Here is a 14,179-nt window from a genome sequence, read left to right as displayed (position 1 = left end):
TCTGTAAAAAAAAAAATCGTTTTTTTTTCATTTGTGTTTTTCTGGATTTTCCCGTGTGTTTTAAAAAAAACAAAACATCTTGTTTATTTTATTTGTTTTCTTATGTATTTTTACCATCATTAAATTTAATATTAATTATAAATACAGAAAAAAAACGAGATGGTTTTTATAATTCAATATGTGTGTGCGTGTGTTTGTATTTAACCTACAGGCTTGGAAATAGCTACAGCAGTTTTCGTGAAAATGTACACAGTTGTATTTTTGCCCTCCGCGAGTGTCTTATGCAAAGTTTCGTGTCAAGGCACCCCCGGTCAATACCAACAAAATTCATTAACATCTTTTGTAGGATCTCTTACACCCTCTGGCGGCCAAATGGGGCCCCTCCAGCTCTGGACCACCTACAACTCCAAGCAGCCGAATCCAATCTTGCAATGCTGGGCCATTTTTTTTTGCTTGTATCTATCCAGTTAAATAAAACTCCCACACAAAGTTCATCATTTCAAGTCTTTATAAAACATTTAGCAAAATATAGCCAAGCCTCAATTTTAAATACACATAAATAGCAAACACACACACAAAAACAAAAATAGTCTCTTTTTAAATCCAGAATTTTAAGTCATATCAAAGCCATTGAGAGGAGTCCGTAAGGAGATACACTGTGATTTGAATATTTATTTTGAGTTTCATTCATGTAGCAATTGAACATTTTAATTCACTTTTTGGAATGTCCTATGTACAAAATATATACCAGTATATATATATATATATATACATATATATTTACTGCAAGTAGGGAAAAGGACTAAGAAAGATCCTGAAATAATCATTTGTGTTGTATTTCTTTTACAAAAATGATCTTTGTTTTTATTTTACCTAGTCTGTCTTGCTGTGAGTAAATAGGCACCATGTTATGTTTGTGATGTCTATTATCACTTAACAAGGGGAATTGCAATCATTAACATGTGGCCGAGTTATGCAATTTAAATCATTACTATTTTAATAAATACAAGAAAAAAAAGCTCTTCCAAGGTGCATGTAAACATTCACAAGATAATTGTGACATGAACGAAAGTGGTTGTTTTGCCATAAAAATAAAAAGTCAGGAAGTTCAATGATTTCTCTTGGTGTCTCTTGGAGTGTTCGATATTCATGTAGCTGTCTCTGGGATGGGCGGGGCCCTCTCCAGTCTGATGGTCCAGGGGTCCGACGCGGCAGTGTAAAATGGCGGGGCCAGCACATCGTCCTCCGCCAAGGCAAAAGAAAAGACCCCTCGCTGGCGCTCATTGAGATCCTTCTCCTCACTGTCCTGATATGACTTGAACCCATTCCCTTCCAAGACCCCCGTTGTGGGTGCCGTGCCTGGGGGCCGCAGGTAGCCTGTGGCGGGCGGGGACCGCCAGGCGGTTGGTTTACGTCCCCGGCGTGGGCGAGAGACCCGGCAGCTTTGCCTTTTAAGGTGGCGGTGCAGGTGGTCGGAGCGGGTGAAGCTTTTGTAGCAGTGCTCGCACTGGTAGGGTCGAACGCCGGTGTGGATGCGGAGATGGTTCTTGAGGTCGTAATTGTGCACGAATTTGGAGTTGCAGTGCAGGCAGATGTACGGCCGTTCGCCTGTGTGCTTCCTCATGTGGATTTTCAGCTTGTCTTGTCTGCAATACGAAACAAAACTGTTAAAAGCAAGCTATATAAAGCAGTGACCGGCAACCTCTGGTTTGCTAACCGGTACCGCGCAGTGCATAGTTTGGTTCCGGTAAGCAAAGAAATGAAAATATGTTCAAATATGTTTCATAGCTATTGTTGTTTTACTGACACTGCTATGTTTCAGACTGAACTTGAACAAGGGCTTTGAAAAATAGAATAGAATAGAATGTACCTTTATTGTCATTGTTACAACATGGGATATATTGTGACAACGAAATTGGACTTGGCACTCCAGTTCCACATTTTACAGTGAGGATAAGGAAAACAAAGAGATAAAGGAACAAAGAAGATGTTTTAACTGTCTTTGTTGTATAGGCTTTGTTTTCCTCCGGGGGGGGGGGGGGGGGGGGGGGGGGGGGGGTGTATGAGGGGGTGAGGGACAGACAGAGATGGGCGGATCCAACTAGATGTTTGATCTTTTCGTACACACAGTCCAGTGTTTTTTCCCTAATTGCTCAGTCCATGTGTTGAATGGATTTGGGAAGTATAGTCCTTAAGCATGCCCGATTAAAGTCGCCGGCGACGATAAAAGCTCCGTCGGGTGTGCAAGCTGCTATTTATTTAGCGCTATGCTAATGTTAGCATCCGGTGGAACGTTAGCATCCGGTGGAATGTAAACAGCAAGCACAATGACCACAGTTAGCTCTCTTGGTAGATAAATGGGTCTACACGATACTGCTCGAAACTCTATATCGAGTGAGCAGTGTGTGTCAATGATTTGAGGTGGTATGCTTGAATTGAGATAAAGAGGATGGGCTTCAGTATAGACCCCTGTGGCACACCTAAAGTCGGGAAACTTAGTTGGATCAACTGAAAAGCATAATAGGTTAGTTGCAAACCAGTTCAACAGAGTTTGGGCCAGAGTTTGGTTGAACAAAGGAATCACAGAAATCACATCTTGTTTTGTTGAGACAATACCACACTGATTTGTAAACGACCCAAGAAAATCTTCATCCTTTGTTTCAGAACCAGATCATGACTAACACAGCTAAAAAGTACCATTACTGATTTGGTTGCAAATTATTTTTTGTAGCGAAAAGTAAATGTTATTTCAAAATTAAATGTTATTTCAAATCCTCTGGCACCCCTCAAAAATGATATAATAAACTACTACTTTGAAACTATTTGCAGCAGTTAAAGAGATAAAGGCACATAAGCAACACTGTTAGCTTTCGGACCAACAAAGTGCATTAGTGATAAGAGTGGAGGATGTCAGGTCACGGAAAATGTGTCCAAGCTGTGGGTGGGTGCTAAATCACCCACAGATAAACCAGCAAAGGGGGCTTTCCACACTTCTTGATTCTTGATTTGAGATGATTCTTACTTTAGTTTGCTTTATATGTAGGTCATCTAGTAATTTTACCTTTCTGTTTTTGACAAAACAAAGTAATGAGGTTCTGTTTTTAATTAATTGAATTTTTTTCATAAATATTTAGCTGTGAATCAGACCGAACTGTACCAAAACATGTGGATTGCTCCAATTACACTTCCTACACTTCCCTCCATTCAGGACATTGGCCAGAAGCGCTGCCTATCCCATGCTAAGAACATTATCGGGGACCCCTCTCACCCCCATCATGGACTGTTCACTCTGCTAGCCTCTGGGAAGAGGTACTGCAGTGTGCGGTGCAGGACCACCAGGTTCCGCAGTAGTCTAGTCCCCCTGGCCATTAGACTGTTAAATGGTCAATCTAACATATAGTTAACCTAAATCTTAACGGCTGCTAATCTGACTTTTTGCACTACTGGCAGTTCTTTATAGCTTGCCACTCCTTGCACATTTGCTCTCTGCACTATTGTACTTACAGCGTTATTGTTACAGTGTTAATGTTACTGTTTACCTGACTTGTTAACCTGAATGCCCATTTTGCACATCTGGTTAGCTACTCCTCTTGCACTATGGTAAAATACTATACGTAGCCATAATACAATACAACTTTTACTTATATCTGTACATTCGAGGAAACTGTGCGGGTCAGATGTATCGACATTTCGTTCTGTATACACGTGTACTAGAATGACAATAAAGTAGATCTGAATCTGAATCTGAATTATTGGCCATGTGCAAGTTTTCTTGCTAATGATTTAGAGCAGGGATCTCCAAGTCCGGTTCTGGAGAAATTTCTCAAGTTCTCCCTCCAACACATTTAAATCAAACAATAATGAATGCAGGCTTCTGGAAAGCTTACCAATGAGTCGACCTTTTGTTTCTGATTTGAGGACTGGATTTGGAGACTCGTTGCATGACCAAAACTCTGTTGAACTCTTTTGCATGGTCTAACTTCTCTTACCTCATTCAGTTCGTCCAACTTGAGTCCAATAAATCTGTTATCTTTCGTGTTCCCAGAGGTTAACCATGGGGCCCCTCTTCATCATCTACTTCCTCCTTTTTGACAATATTTTCCATAAATCTACTCTCCCAGTGATGCTGATAAGATTTGACTATAAATTTTCAACTTTTCTCCAATCTACCACCCACCTACTCGTGTGCTATACATCAAAAACCTTTGCTCCAAACCTACTGGAGTGAGTTCAGTTATCTCTAGAAGAGTATACTATCATAACAAAAGAAGAACTTGGGGTTTTCATTGAGCAGGTGCCATTTTATCCATGGACTTGTGTGTAGTGTCAGAAGTCAATTTTACTTTCTCTTTATGCTTTTCAAAGAGAGGGTTACCAAAACAGAACAAGGGGAAAACCCGCTATTTTCCTCACATCTGATGCAACATCCTGAACTGCTTTCACGGTGTCCTCAAAACACTCAAATTTCAACTCACCTGGTGAAGCGAACCTCACAGATAGTGCACATGTAGGGTTTCTCTCCCGTGTGGGTCCTCATGTGTCGAGGTAGCTTTCCTGCTCCCTGGATGATCTTGTTACAGATAGGACATTGCTGTGAGGACTTAGGCTTCATCTTCCTCTCCTCCTCCAGCTGCCAGGTAGGGAAGAGAGCCCCAAGCTGAGAGGCCGAGTTCAAGAAGCTCAGGTATGAGCGGAAATCAGTCTCATCCTTGACAACGCCTAAGGTGGGAGTTGTGGGTAGCACCGGACGATTGGAGTTCATGGTGCCGCAAAGTCCGGAGGTGACAAAATCTTTCAGGAAGTTGCCATGGAGAAGACTGGGAAGCACTTCCTCTTTCATTTCCTCTTTGATAATTTCCCGCTTCACGGCCAGATCTAGTGGCCCGGGCGGAGGGGGGTCAGGCGGTGGGTAGTGGGCAGAAACCCTGGGGGAACCTCTGCCTGTCCGAGAGTGTTGATGGAGCCCGGTTTCTAGGAAGTGCTGGGGGAAGGACGGGAAGTCTGCAGCCCACATGGAGGGATAGAAGCTGGGCAGAAGTGGTGAAAACGTTGCCCTCTTGTCCAAAGAAGAGATGCGTGGGTACAAGCCGTCTTGGAGAAGCGACTCAATAGAAAAGTCCTTCAGGGAACGGTTCTCCAGGTTCTCCTACCAAAGGACACAAAATATTAGCATCAAACAGTAAACACGTTTCAATTACTGCCATTAGTAGCATTATGCTATATACTGTACTGGCTTTGTGCTTGCCGTTATATGAGCATGTAAGCATGATGATTAAACAGCTTTGTCCACTCAGGTTTTTATGGACCAATTATCATTTTGGGCTAGGATTTACCTGTTTTCCACGCATGGCGTCGGGTGACCGCTCATGGTAGGTGGAAGTGCTGGGAGGAGTTGACTCTTCCAACCTGAGAGGCTCCCCGCGGCTCTCCGACGATCGTTCGTCATCATCGTCCTGATCATTGTTCGTTAACCCGTCTTCCAATTCTTCTTCTCCCTCGTCTTCTTCTACTTCTTCCTCCCTTCTGTCAGACCGTGGTCCTTGTTTCCCACTGCTGTCCATAATCTCCAGACACACGTTAATGATGCAGGGAATCTCCAGCATTTGTGCTGCGTTCAAGATCTCACTGACATTGGACGCCGTCACTGTCAGCGTGGACGTGTAGGCAAACTCTAAAATGGCCGTTAGCGACTCAGGGGCCACAAAGTCAATTTCGTAGATGGCTGCGGAAGGCATGGGCGTAGCGCCGTGCTGGTGTCGCCCGTCCTCGCCGTTAGCCACGGTGAAGAGCTTCTTGAAATATTGGCTACAGGCGGCCAGCACCGAGCGATGGCTCCGGTACTCCTGGTCTCGCACGATGAGAACCACGTCGCAGAGGAGACCGTCACGGCGCTGCTCGTTGAGGCTGCACAGGACATCGCTGCTGTGATTGGGGAAGGGGATTCCGATGCGGTCTTCCTCTCTGTGGTGGACCATTCTCCGCTCTGTGGGTAGTAAGTTAAACTAGTAAATCCATTTGTAGGGATGTAATTAAACTGCTATTACGCAATGTCATGATACAGTGGCCCCTCTACATACGAGCTACTGTAGTTACAAGAAATTCGAGATCCAATATGTCTTTTGGGGAAAAATCTTGAGAAAATACATGTTACGAGAATTCCAGAGCTTTCTAGCTACTCCAAGCGGGCCGAGTCCTTAAGACCACCGGCATCATTTCGTCCCCGTAGCACCTGCGTTTCTTTGAATGTCCTGTAAATGATCAAGAAGATGTGTTTTATAACTATTTAGGGTTGACTTGGATGAATTTGGGAGGCTTTGAACAGATTTTTGGGGTTTTTAGTTATTTCTTAGGGGGAAAATGACCTCAAGAAACGAGAAACTCTTGATACATGCTCGATCTGGAAACGAATTAATCTCGCATGTAGAGAGGCCACTGTATTACCAATGCCCATAATATTGAGTGTGGTTGTAGTTCCCTGCTATGGATAGATAATCCTGCAGTTTAATTTTATTTCAGAATGTTTTGGCCACTGTGCCAGTTATAACCCACAAAAATTAGTCACACCAACAGTTTTCAACATATCCATCAGATTTCATTACATTGTGTAAGCTTGGGGGCGGCAGTAGCTCAGGAGGTAGAACGCTCGTCTTGGGATCAAGGGATCCCAGTTTGAATCCCGGCTTGTCCGTGTTACATGTCGAAGTGTCCTTGGGTAAGACACTGAACCCCTAATACCCCCAATAAGCAGGTTAGCGTCTTACAAGGCTGCAATACAAGGCCGCTATTGGGAAATGTGAAGCACACTGTAAAGCGCTTTGGGAAGTCATTGACTTGAAAAGCGCTATATAAATGCAGATCATTTCATTTCATTTCATGAAGGGACCGTCTGTGTAATTTACTGCCTCCTAGTACTAAATTCCTTCATTCTTTTTTTTTTTTAATTCATGATTTTTTTACCACCAGGAGGCGCCTAATAATGCAGGCTATTGCTTAAAAAAACAATATAGATTTACATATTGAGCAGGGGGTGATAGCATCATAATTTGGGGATGTTTTTCTGTACATGGGACAGGACGAGTGCACTGCATTAAAGAGAGGATGACTGGGGCCGTGTATTGGGAGATTTTGGGGAACAACCTCCATCCATCAGTCAGAGCATTGAAGATGGTTCGTGGCTGCATCTTCAAACACGACAACGACTCGAAGCACACAGCCAGGAAAACCAAAGAATGGCTCTGTAAAAAGCATATCAAGGTTCCAGCATGGCCCAGCCAGTCTCCAGACCTGAACCCAATCGAAAATCTTGGGAGCTCAAACTCCGTATTCTCAGTGACATCCCAGAAACCTAACTGATCTAGAAAAGATCTATGTGGAAGTGTGGGCCAAGATCCCTCCAGCAGTGTGTGCAAACCTGGTGAAAGACTACAGGAAAAGTTTGACCTCTGTAACTGCAAAGAAAGGCTACGTCACCAAATATTAACATTCATTTTATCAGGTGTTCAAACACTTATTTGCAGCTATATCACACAAATAATTGGTTGAAAAAATCATGCATTGTAATTTCTGGATTTTTATTTTTAGTTTATCTCTCTCATAGTAGACATGGAGCTACGATGAAAATTTCAAACCACTCCATGATTTCTAAGTGGGAGAAATAGCAAATTAGCAGGGTGTTCAAATGCTTATTTTCTTCACTGTATACTGTTGCTATACATTGAGTAGCCACAGCAGAACAGCACCAAAATTCATTTAATCCAAGTATTATACTGTCTTTTAAAATTTCTCATTTTAATAAAAAAGTTTTAAAAAATCCAACTTGCCGTCATCCTTTTTGTTAACTTCCTGTTAGCACATCAAATGAGATGAAAGAATGTTTAAGAATGACAGAAGAAGAACCCAAATGGTCGTTTTACAAGAAGGACAACACGAAACACAGTCATTCAACAACCACCATTTTGTAAAAATACACTTTGAGGCTTTTTGATGACAGTATTTGAGAAGACGCTCAATGAGAGATGTAGCGGTCAGTGCGCAAAAAGCCTCGACACGCTCTTCTGTTTCCGCATAAATACTTTGTGTTTAAGTAAGAATTATGCGTATTTCTTCTGCATCTTCAAGACAATTTCGAATACAATCCCAAAAGTCAAAGTTTTCTTCCGAACTTGCCGTTGAAAGTTTCCAAGTAAGCGGATTTAAAACAAACACAAAAAAACCCCGCTTTCGTTCACTTATTGATCTCTGGATGACAATGTTATAATTACAGCAATTTTAAAGGGAAATCATGTATTATTTGACCACTAGATGTCGCTGTAAGGAGTACTGCAACTGAAAGAGATTCAAAGTGACCAAAACGCACCATTTTACGACTCATTTTTTTGCCTTTTTTAGATTTTTGGGTACCCGTAACAGCATGATGGCAGACAATTATCTCAGCTCACTTCAGGTGAGGCACATGTTATGTAAAATAATTGCAATTTTCTCGACATACAATACGGAAATGCATGTTTATTTGACAGTTTGTGTTTTTTTGTTTATTATTTAAATCAATGATTTTTTAATTATTGTTTTTTTTAATGAATTACGTTCCTTATACAAACATTACACACTGTCTCTTTGATTTATTTGTTCATTTAAAGCACAGGTGTCAAACAGGCGGCCCACGGGCCAGATCAGGCCCACTGAGGGGCTGAAATTGGCCCGCGAGACAACACTCAGAGAAGCGCAAGAGAAAAACAAGCTGCAGGTTGAAATATGTCAACTTGATGTTGCCAAAGCCAGGTGCCTCGAACAAAGACACTGTACCTGTAGTTCTTCTCTCTCTCTCTCTCTCTCTCTCTCTCTCTCTCTCTCTCTCTCTCTCTCTCTCTCTCTCTCTCTCTCTCTCTCTCTCTCTCTCTCTCTCTCTCTCTCTCTCTCTCTCTCTCTCTCTCTCTCTCTCTCTCTCTCTTCTCCACCCCTTTTCTCCCACTCTCTGTCTCTGTCTCTTTCACTCTATGTGTCTCTCTTTTTCTCTTCCTTTGTTGCTCTTTGTCTCTTTCTCTCAGTGTGTCTTTTTAACCTATTTTGCTCTAACCTCCTTTTCCCCTTTCTTCTCTTTTCTCTTTCTCTCTTCATACCCTTTGTGCTTTTTTTCTCTTTTCTCTCCTTCTGTCTTTCTATTTCTCTTTGGATTTCTTTCTTCCTCTCCCTTTCTTTTCCTCCTTTCTCACGACTTCTCTTTTTATCTCTTTTGTTTCTTACGCTCTCTCCCTCTCTCTCTTTCTTTGTCCCGCCCTCTCTCTTCTTTTCCCTCCCTCTTTCTCTTATTTCTTTATCTCTCTTTTTCTTTCTCTTTAATCTACTAGTCCGGCCCCCGACAGAATGTTTGTTCTATCGTGTGGCCCCCGAGTTAAAATGAGTTTGACACCCCTGATTTAAAGCCACTCTTTTATTTCTTTTTTCGTATTAAAAAGAAAGATGACCCATTTGATTGGAGTGCATCGGTAAGAGAACCACAAAAGAGGTCAGATTTTCGTTGCGATACAAAGTTCCTGTAACAAATTTCTCGGCAGGCGTGCAATAAATACATTAATAAATAAATAAATAAATAAATAATTGTTTATACTTGGCCGTTTTTTACTCGGGTCCTAATTTGGAACCAAAGCCCTGTATTGGTAATCTCATAGTATCAGTCATTCTATTCTTGCAAACAATCCGAGAGTCCCTCAGCTTACCTGCACGTTCACACCTACGTCTTATTTTGATTGTTTTGTTGCTAGGGAACGGTTACTATGTTGACACCATTGATGGAGTGACGAACAGGTCCAGGAGGAAATGGCTCAACTGGATAAGAACAAGCCCTCGGGCCTGTGCAAACATACCGTGGGAAAAAGTACTACTCGAGAGCAACTGTCCATGGACCGGACCATTATGATGGATTTGTTATGTCCGGGGTAACTGGGGTAAGGCACCTGAAGCACAAGAAGCTTGACGTTTCAGTCAAATGATCGGAGTTATTGAAATAAGAAAAATAAATAAGAAAAGGAATAACGGGCAGCACAGCAGCGCAGTGGTTAGCACATGAGATCGAACCTTCCTGTGCAGAGTTTGCATGTTCTCCCAGTGCTTGCAGGGGTATCCTCCGGGCACTCCGGTCTCCTCCCACATTCCACAAACATGCATGTCAGGTTAATTGGCCGGTCGAGAATTGTCCCTAGGTGTGAATGAGCGAGTTAGTTGTCTGTCTCTGTGTGCCCTGTGATTGGCTGGCAACCAGTTCAAGGTCTCCCCTGCCCACTACCCGAAGACAGCTGGGATGGTCTCCAGCACCCTACTGAGGATAAGTGGTGCAGATAATGGATGGATGGACTTCAGTAAAAAAGCGATATAAGATAAAACCAATAAAGTACACAGTCCTGTAGTGTAAACATACATAGAAATATTACGCTAAAAAAAAGTCTTACTTACAAGATCACAAATGCGTACATTAAACCACTTGACTAAAAGTCAACTAAAAACAAGTTTTATTTAAGAGAAAAAAAATAATAAGAATGGTAATAAGAAGGCTGAAGTAATATGAATAATACAAATGCTAATGCTAATACTAATAGTCAAGTGAAGTCATGTTTATTTGTATAGCCCTTAATCACAAAGAGGTTAATACTAATGCTAATGCCAATGCTAATACTAATACTGATAATAATACTGATACTAAGGTTAATGCTAATGGTAATGCTAATGCTACTACTAATACTGATACTACCACTACCACTACTAAGACTATTATTACTACTGCTACTAGTACTACTACTACTACTACTACTACTACTACTAATAATAATAATAATAATAATGAGAATACCATGTGCAGGTAAAAAATCTCCAACAAAGTCATGCAATAAAAGACCTTAGAATTAAAAAACAACAACATTTTCAATACTTTAAATACTATGTATTGAAATGTTTTATGAATATATTACATACATAGTATTCAAAGTGTTTCAAAATTGTTGGTAATTATATTTATTGTATTTCCTTTGTTTTATATACTTTTTTGTGTTTTTCTTTTTTAATTATTTGATCAATCTTTTTTATTTATGATGATTTTTCGTGTTGTCTTGTTTTTTTTTTTTTTGCTTACATAAAAACCACAAAATATATGTACAAACCAAGTATTTAAGTTAAAATCATTAATAAGATTAACAAAACATTTTGAATACATACATGTTCTAACTTAAAAACTTCAAAATATACAAATAAACATTTTTTTTTAGTTTAGAATTTCAAAAGTAATCAAAGTAATTGAGGAAATGTAATACTTTGGAAATATAAATAAACACATAAAAAAAGAAAGAAAAAAAGAACTAGCATTTAAAAAATTCCAATACATAGCTATGCTTACATAAAAACTAAAACATAAGAAAATAATAAAAAATGAAGTATTTTGGTTATGGATTTTGCAAAAGTAAACCAAGTTACCGAGTAAATGTAATATTTTGACTCATTTCACACTCAATACACCCCAAAAAATTGAAAAACAGACAAATAAAAACATGAAAAATCATCTTAAAACAAAAACAAATACAATTGACAAAAAATAAACATAAGCTTCCATAAAAATGACAACAGAAATAAATAAATAAAGTATTTGCGGAAATGTAATATTTTGAAAATTCCAACTATTTGATAACAATCCATACAGAATGCAATATAAAAAATATATAAAATACATGAAAATGTAATCCATGAACGAACCAAACATCCCTGATAAGATACTATTCACTCATTACTTTATTAACGTGCGAATTTATTATATAAAATGTCTGCCGGACGCCCATGAGTGGATGGGTGCTTACGGGGACCGGGGGGAGGGATCCCATTACACATGTTTTAAAGTCACTCCATTGGCTCCCTGTGCATTTCAGGATCAATTTTAAGGTGATTTTACCGGTTTTTATATGTCTTAACAGTCTAGGGTCATCCTATCTGTCTGATTTGCTTTTATCATATCAGCCCTTGCAGTCCCTGAGGTCTTCTGGCAGGGGATTGTTGACCGTTCCCAGGGTGAGGACCAAAACCTAGGGTGAAGCACCATTCAGCCACTTTGGTCCTCACCTATGGAATAGTCTGCAGGAGGACATCAGGTCTGCAGGGACCGTTGATATTTTTAAGAGGAGGCTCAAGACCCACTTTCTCATATTAGTGGGGATTGTATGCTATGTTTTTATACAGTGGCATTTTTTTGCCTGAAAGTGCATTACAGATTTGATTTGACTAAAAAAAACAAAAAACCTTAAAGTGAAAGGAGCGTGGGTAAAAGGTGCCATGAGAAGTCCCCTAACAGGTTGCACAAACAGCAGAGGAAGGCCCCTCCTTGCAAGGCCTCCGCCAAGGCAAACAATAAAAAAAAACCCAGAGCCAGCCAGCCAACCCCACAGGGAGGCGCAACATTTGGTTTGCTCCCAGTCCATCATCATACTACCCCCTGACCGTCCCCAATCCCAACCCCGAACCCGACCCCATCCCCCAACGCCCCGTCCCTGCTCCGGTTTGCTGTGGCCAGCCCCAAATTACAACGTGGAGACGATCTGAGGAGGATGTGCCACAAGGACGAAGGGTGGGGAGGCTTGGCCGCGGATTCCCCACTCTTAATGACATTTCTGCAGCCAAACGCCCTTCAAATGCCTTTAGCCACCAGGGCGGCGACTCGTCTTTTTTTAATCACCACCACCACTGAAATCAAAAAATGCTTCCTGGAACTCGAGTTCGTTTTCCAGTGAAATTGCTTTTCACAATTTAGAAAACGTGAAAACAAGGGGACAATAGTGATACGTTTATTGTTTACCCACAGGTGAGTAGTAAAAGTATTGTTACTTCAGAATGATATGACTTAAGTAGAAGTAAATAGTAGTCATCGAAATATTGAGAAAAAATAAAAAGTATTGGGTGAAAAAACTACTCGAGTACTGAATAATCATTAAATCATCCTACAAACTATAAATTACATTCAAAAAATAGATTAAATTAATCAAGGTAAATTTAATTACTTTAGTAATAATTGAAATAATAATGACATAAATCAAAGGTACCCTGCTCACAAGTGCCATCTAGTGGTTGTTTGGGTCACTGCATGAGGTCCATGTGAGAATCTTGCATAAGGCCGAGCATTCCTAAGCCATAACTACTGTGTATAGGCTTTATATTAGTATATGTAAACATATTGAATGTGAAAATATTTTTCAAAGAAGAATGTTGGATCAAAGACACTGTTTGGTTGGGAATGGGTTCAACAGTCGGGTTTTGTGCATCTATACAATGGAGCTGGCATCATAGAGCCAATCGTGGTACTACTTCCAAATAAAACAGTAAAGTTGGCATAGCAACATTGTAACCGTAATTTCAACATTTGCAATTTTCCCCCCCGCTGAAGTTACTACATTTAATTGGTGAAACATGGTAGAGCCTGACAGAAGTTTCTGACAATGTAAATGCACCTTAGCAGAGACAGGCAGACGCATACTTACGTGGAGGGGATTTAAGTAACGGGTTCAAGGTAGCTGGTTCATTGTTGGACAATAATTTCACCCGGACCATGGGTGGCATTAAACATGTTTTTACTTTTTCTAAAATTGTACTAAAGAAGACAATAGCAATTATATCCTTTATGATCATAACAACATTAATAATAATAATGACTGTAAATTGACTGTGTAGTCATATTAAACATTTAGGCTAGGTTCATGCTGCAGAGCTCAACGCTCAATTCCGATTTTTGGTGAAATCCGATGTTTTTGTGAGATCGTTCGCACTTCCAACTAAATGCGACTTGTACGTGATCTCCGGTGTGAACGCCACAAGTGGCCGGCATGCGGAGAAGAGTACACGTGACGTCACAGGCAATGCACTCATGTTTGCGGAAGTACTCATGGATGTTACCGGCTGAGCGTTGTCCCTCCAAATATGACTTACATCCAAAACCTCACTTCCCCTCCATTCGACTGTAATGGTTGTTGATTCCTCCTCCCCTGTTGCCTATCGATGAATGCGTCATGAATGTTTATACTGGTTTTAATCCAGACGAACCACTTCAAGTTCAGTCTGGAATGAGCAGTTTCAGTAAAACAACAATAGGTCAAAAACAATTGAACTAATTTATAATTTTGTTGGGCCTTGTACCAAACTACCCATAGGCTGGGTACCG

At 40.6% G+C, this 14,179-nt stretch overlaps 1 protein-coding gene across 3 annotated transcripts in view; it reads right to left on the bottom strand.

Moving 5' to 3' along the window:
• Window positions 1–570: 570 nt before the first annotated feature.
• Window positions 571–14,179, bottom strand: part of zbtb7c (zinc finger and BTB domain containing 7C) — a 34,008-nt gene continuing 20,399 nt past the window's right edge. For 2 of the 3 annotated variants that reach the window (XM_088356080.1, XM_088356078.1), the window contains 3 exons: window positions 5,334–5,983; window positions 4,476–5,146; window positions 571–1,646 (listed from right to left, as the gene is read on the bottom strand). In XM_088356080.1, coding sequence (XP_088212206.1) covers window positions 1,148–1,646; window positions 4,476–5,146; window positions 5,334–5,975 — 1,812 coding nt within the window. In that variant the 5' untranslated portion in view covers window positions 5,976–5,983 and the 3' untranslated portion in view covers window positions 571–1,147. The remainder of the gene's footprint in view (window positions 1,647–4,475; window positions 5,147–5,333; window positions 5,984–14,179) is intronic. The other variant, XM_088356077.1, reaches the window with a different exon arrangement.

This window comes from Urocampus carinirostris, chromosome 16 (assembly GCF_059441175.1).
Source record: "Urocampus carinirostris isolate Australia breed hairy pipefish chromosome 16, RoL_Ucar_1.0, whole genome shotgun sequence".
Classification (NCBI taxonomy): domain Eukaryota; kingdom Metazoa; phylum Chordata; class Actinopteri; order Syngnathiformes; family Syngnathidae; genus Urocampus; species Urocampus carinirostris.
Note: the sequence above shows the minus strand (reverse complement) of the source record. Positions and strands in the feature narration are given on the sequence as shown.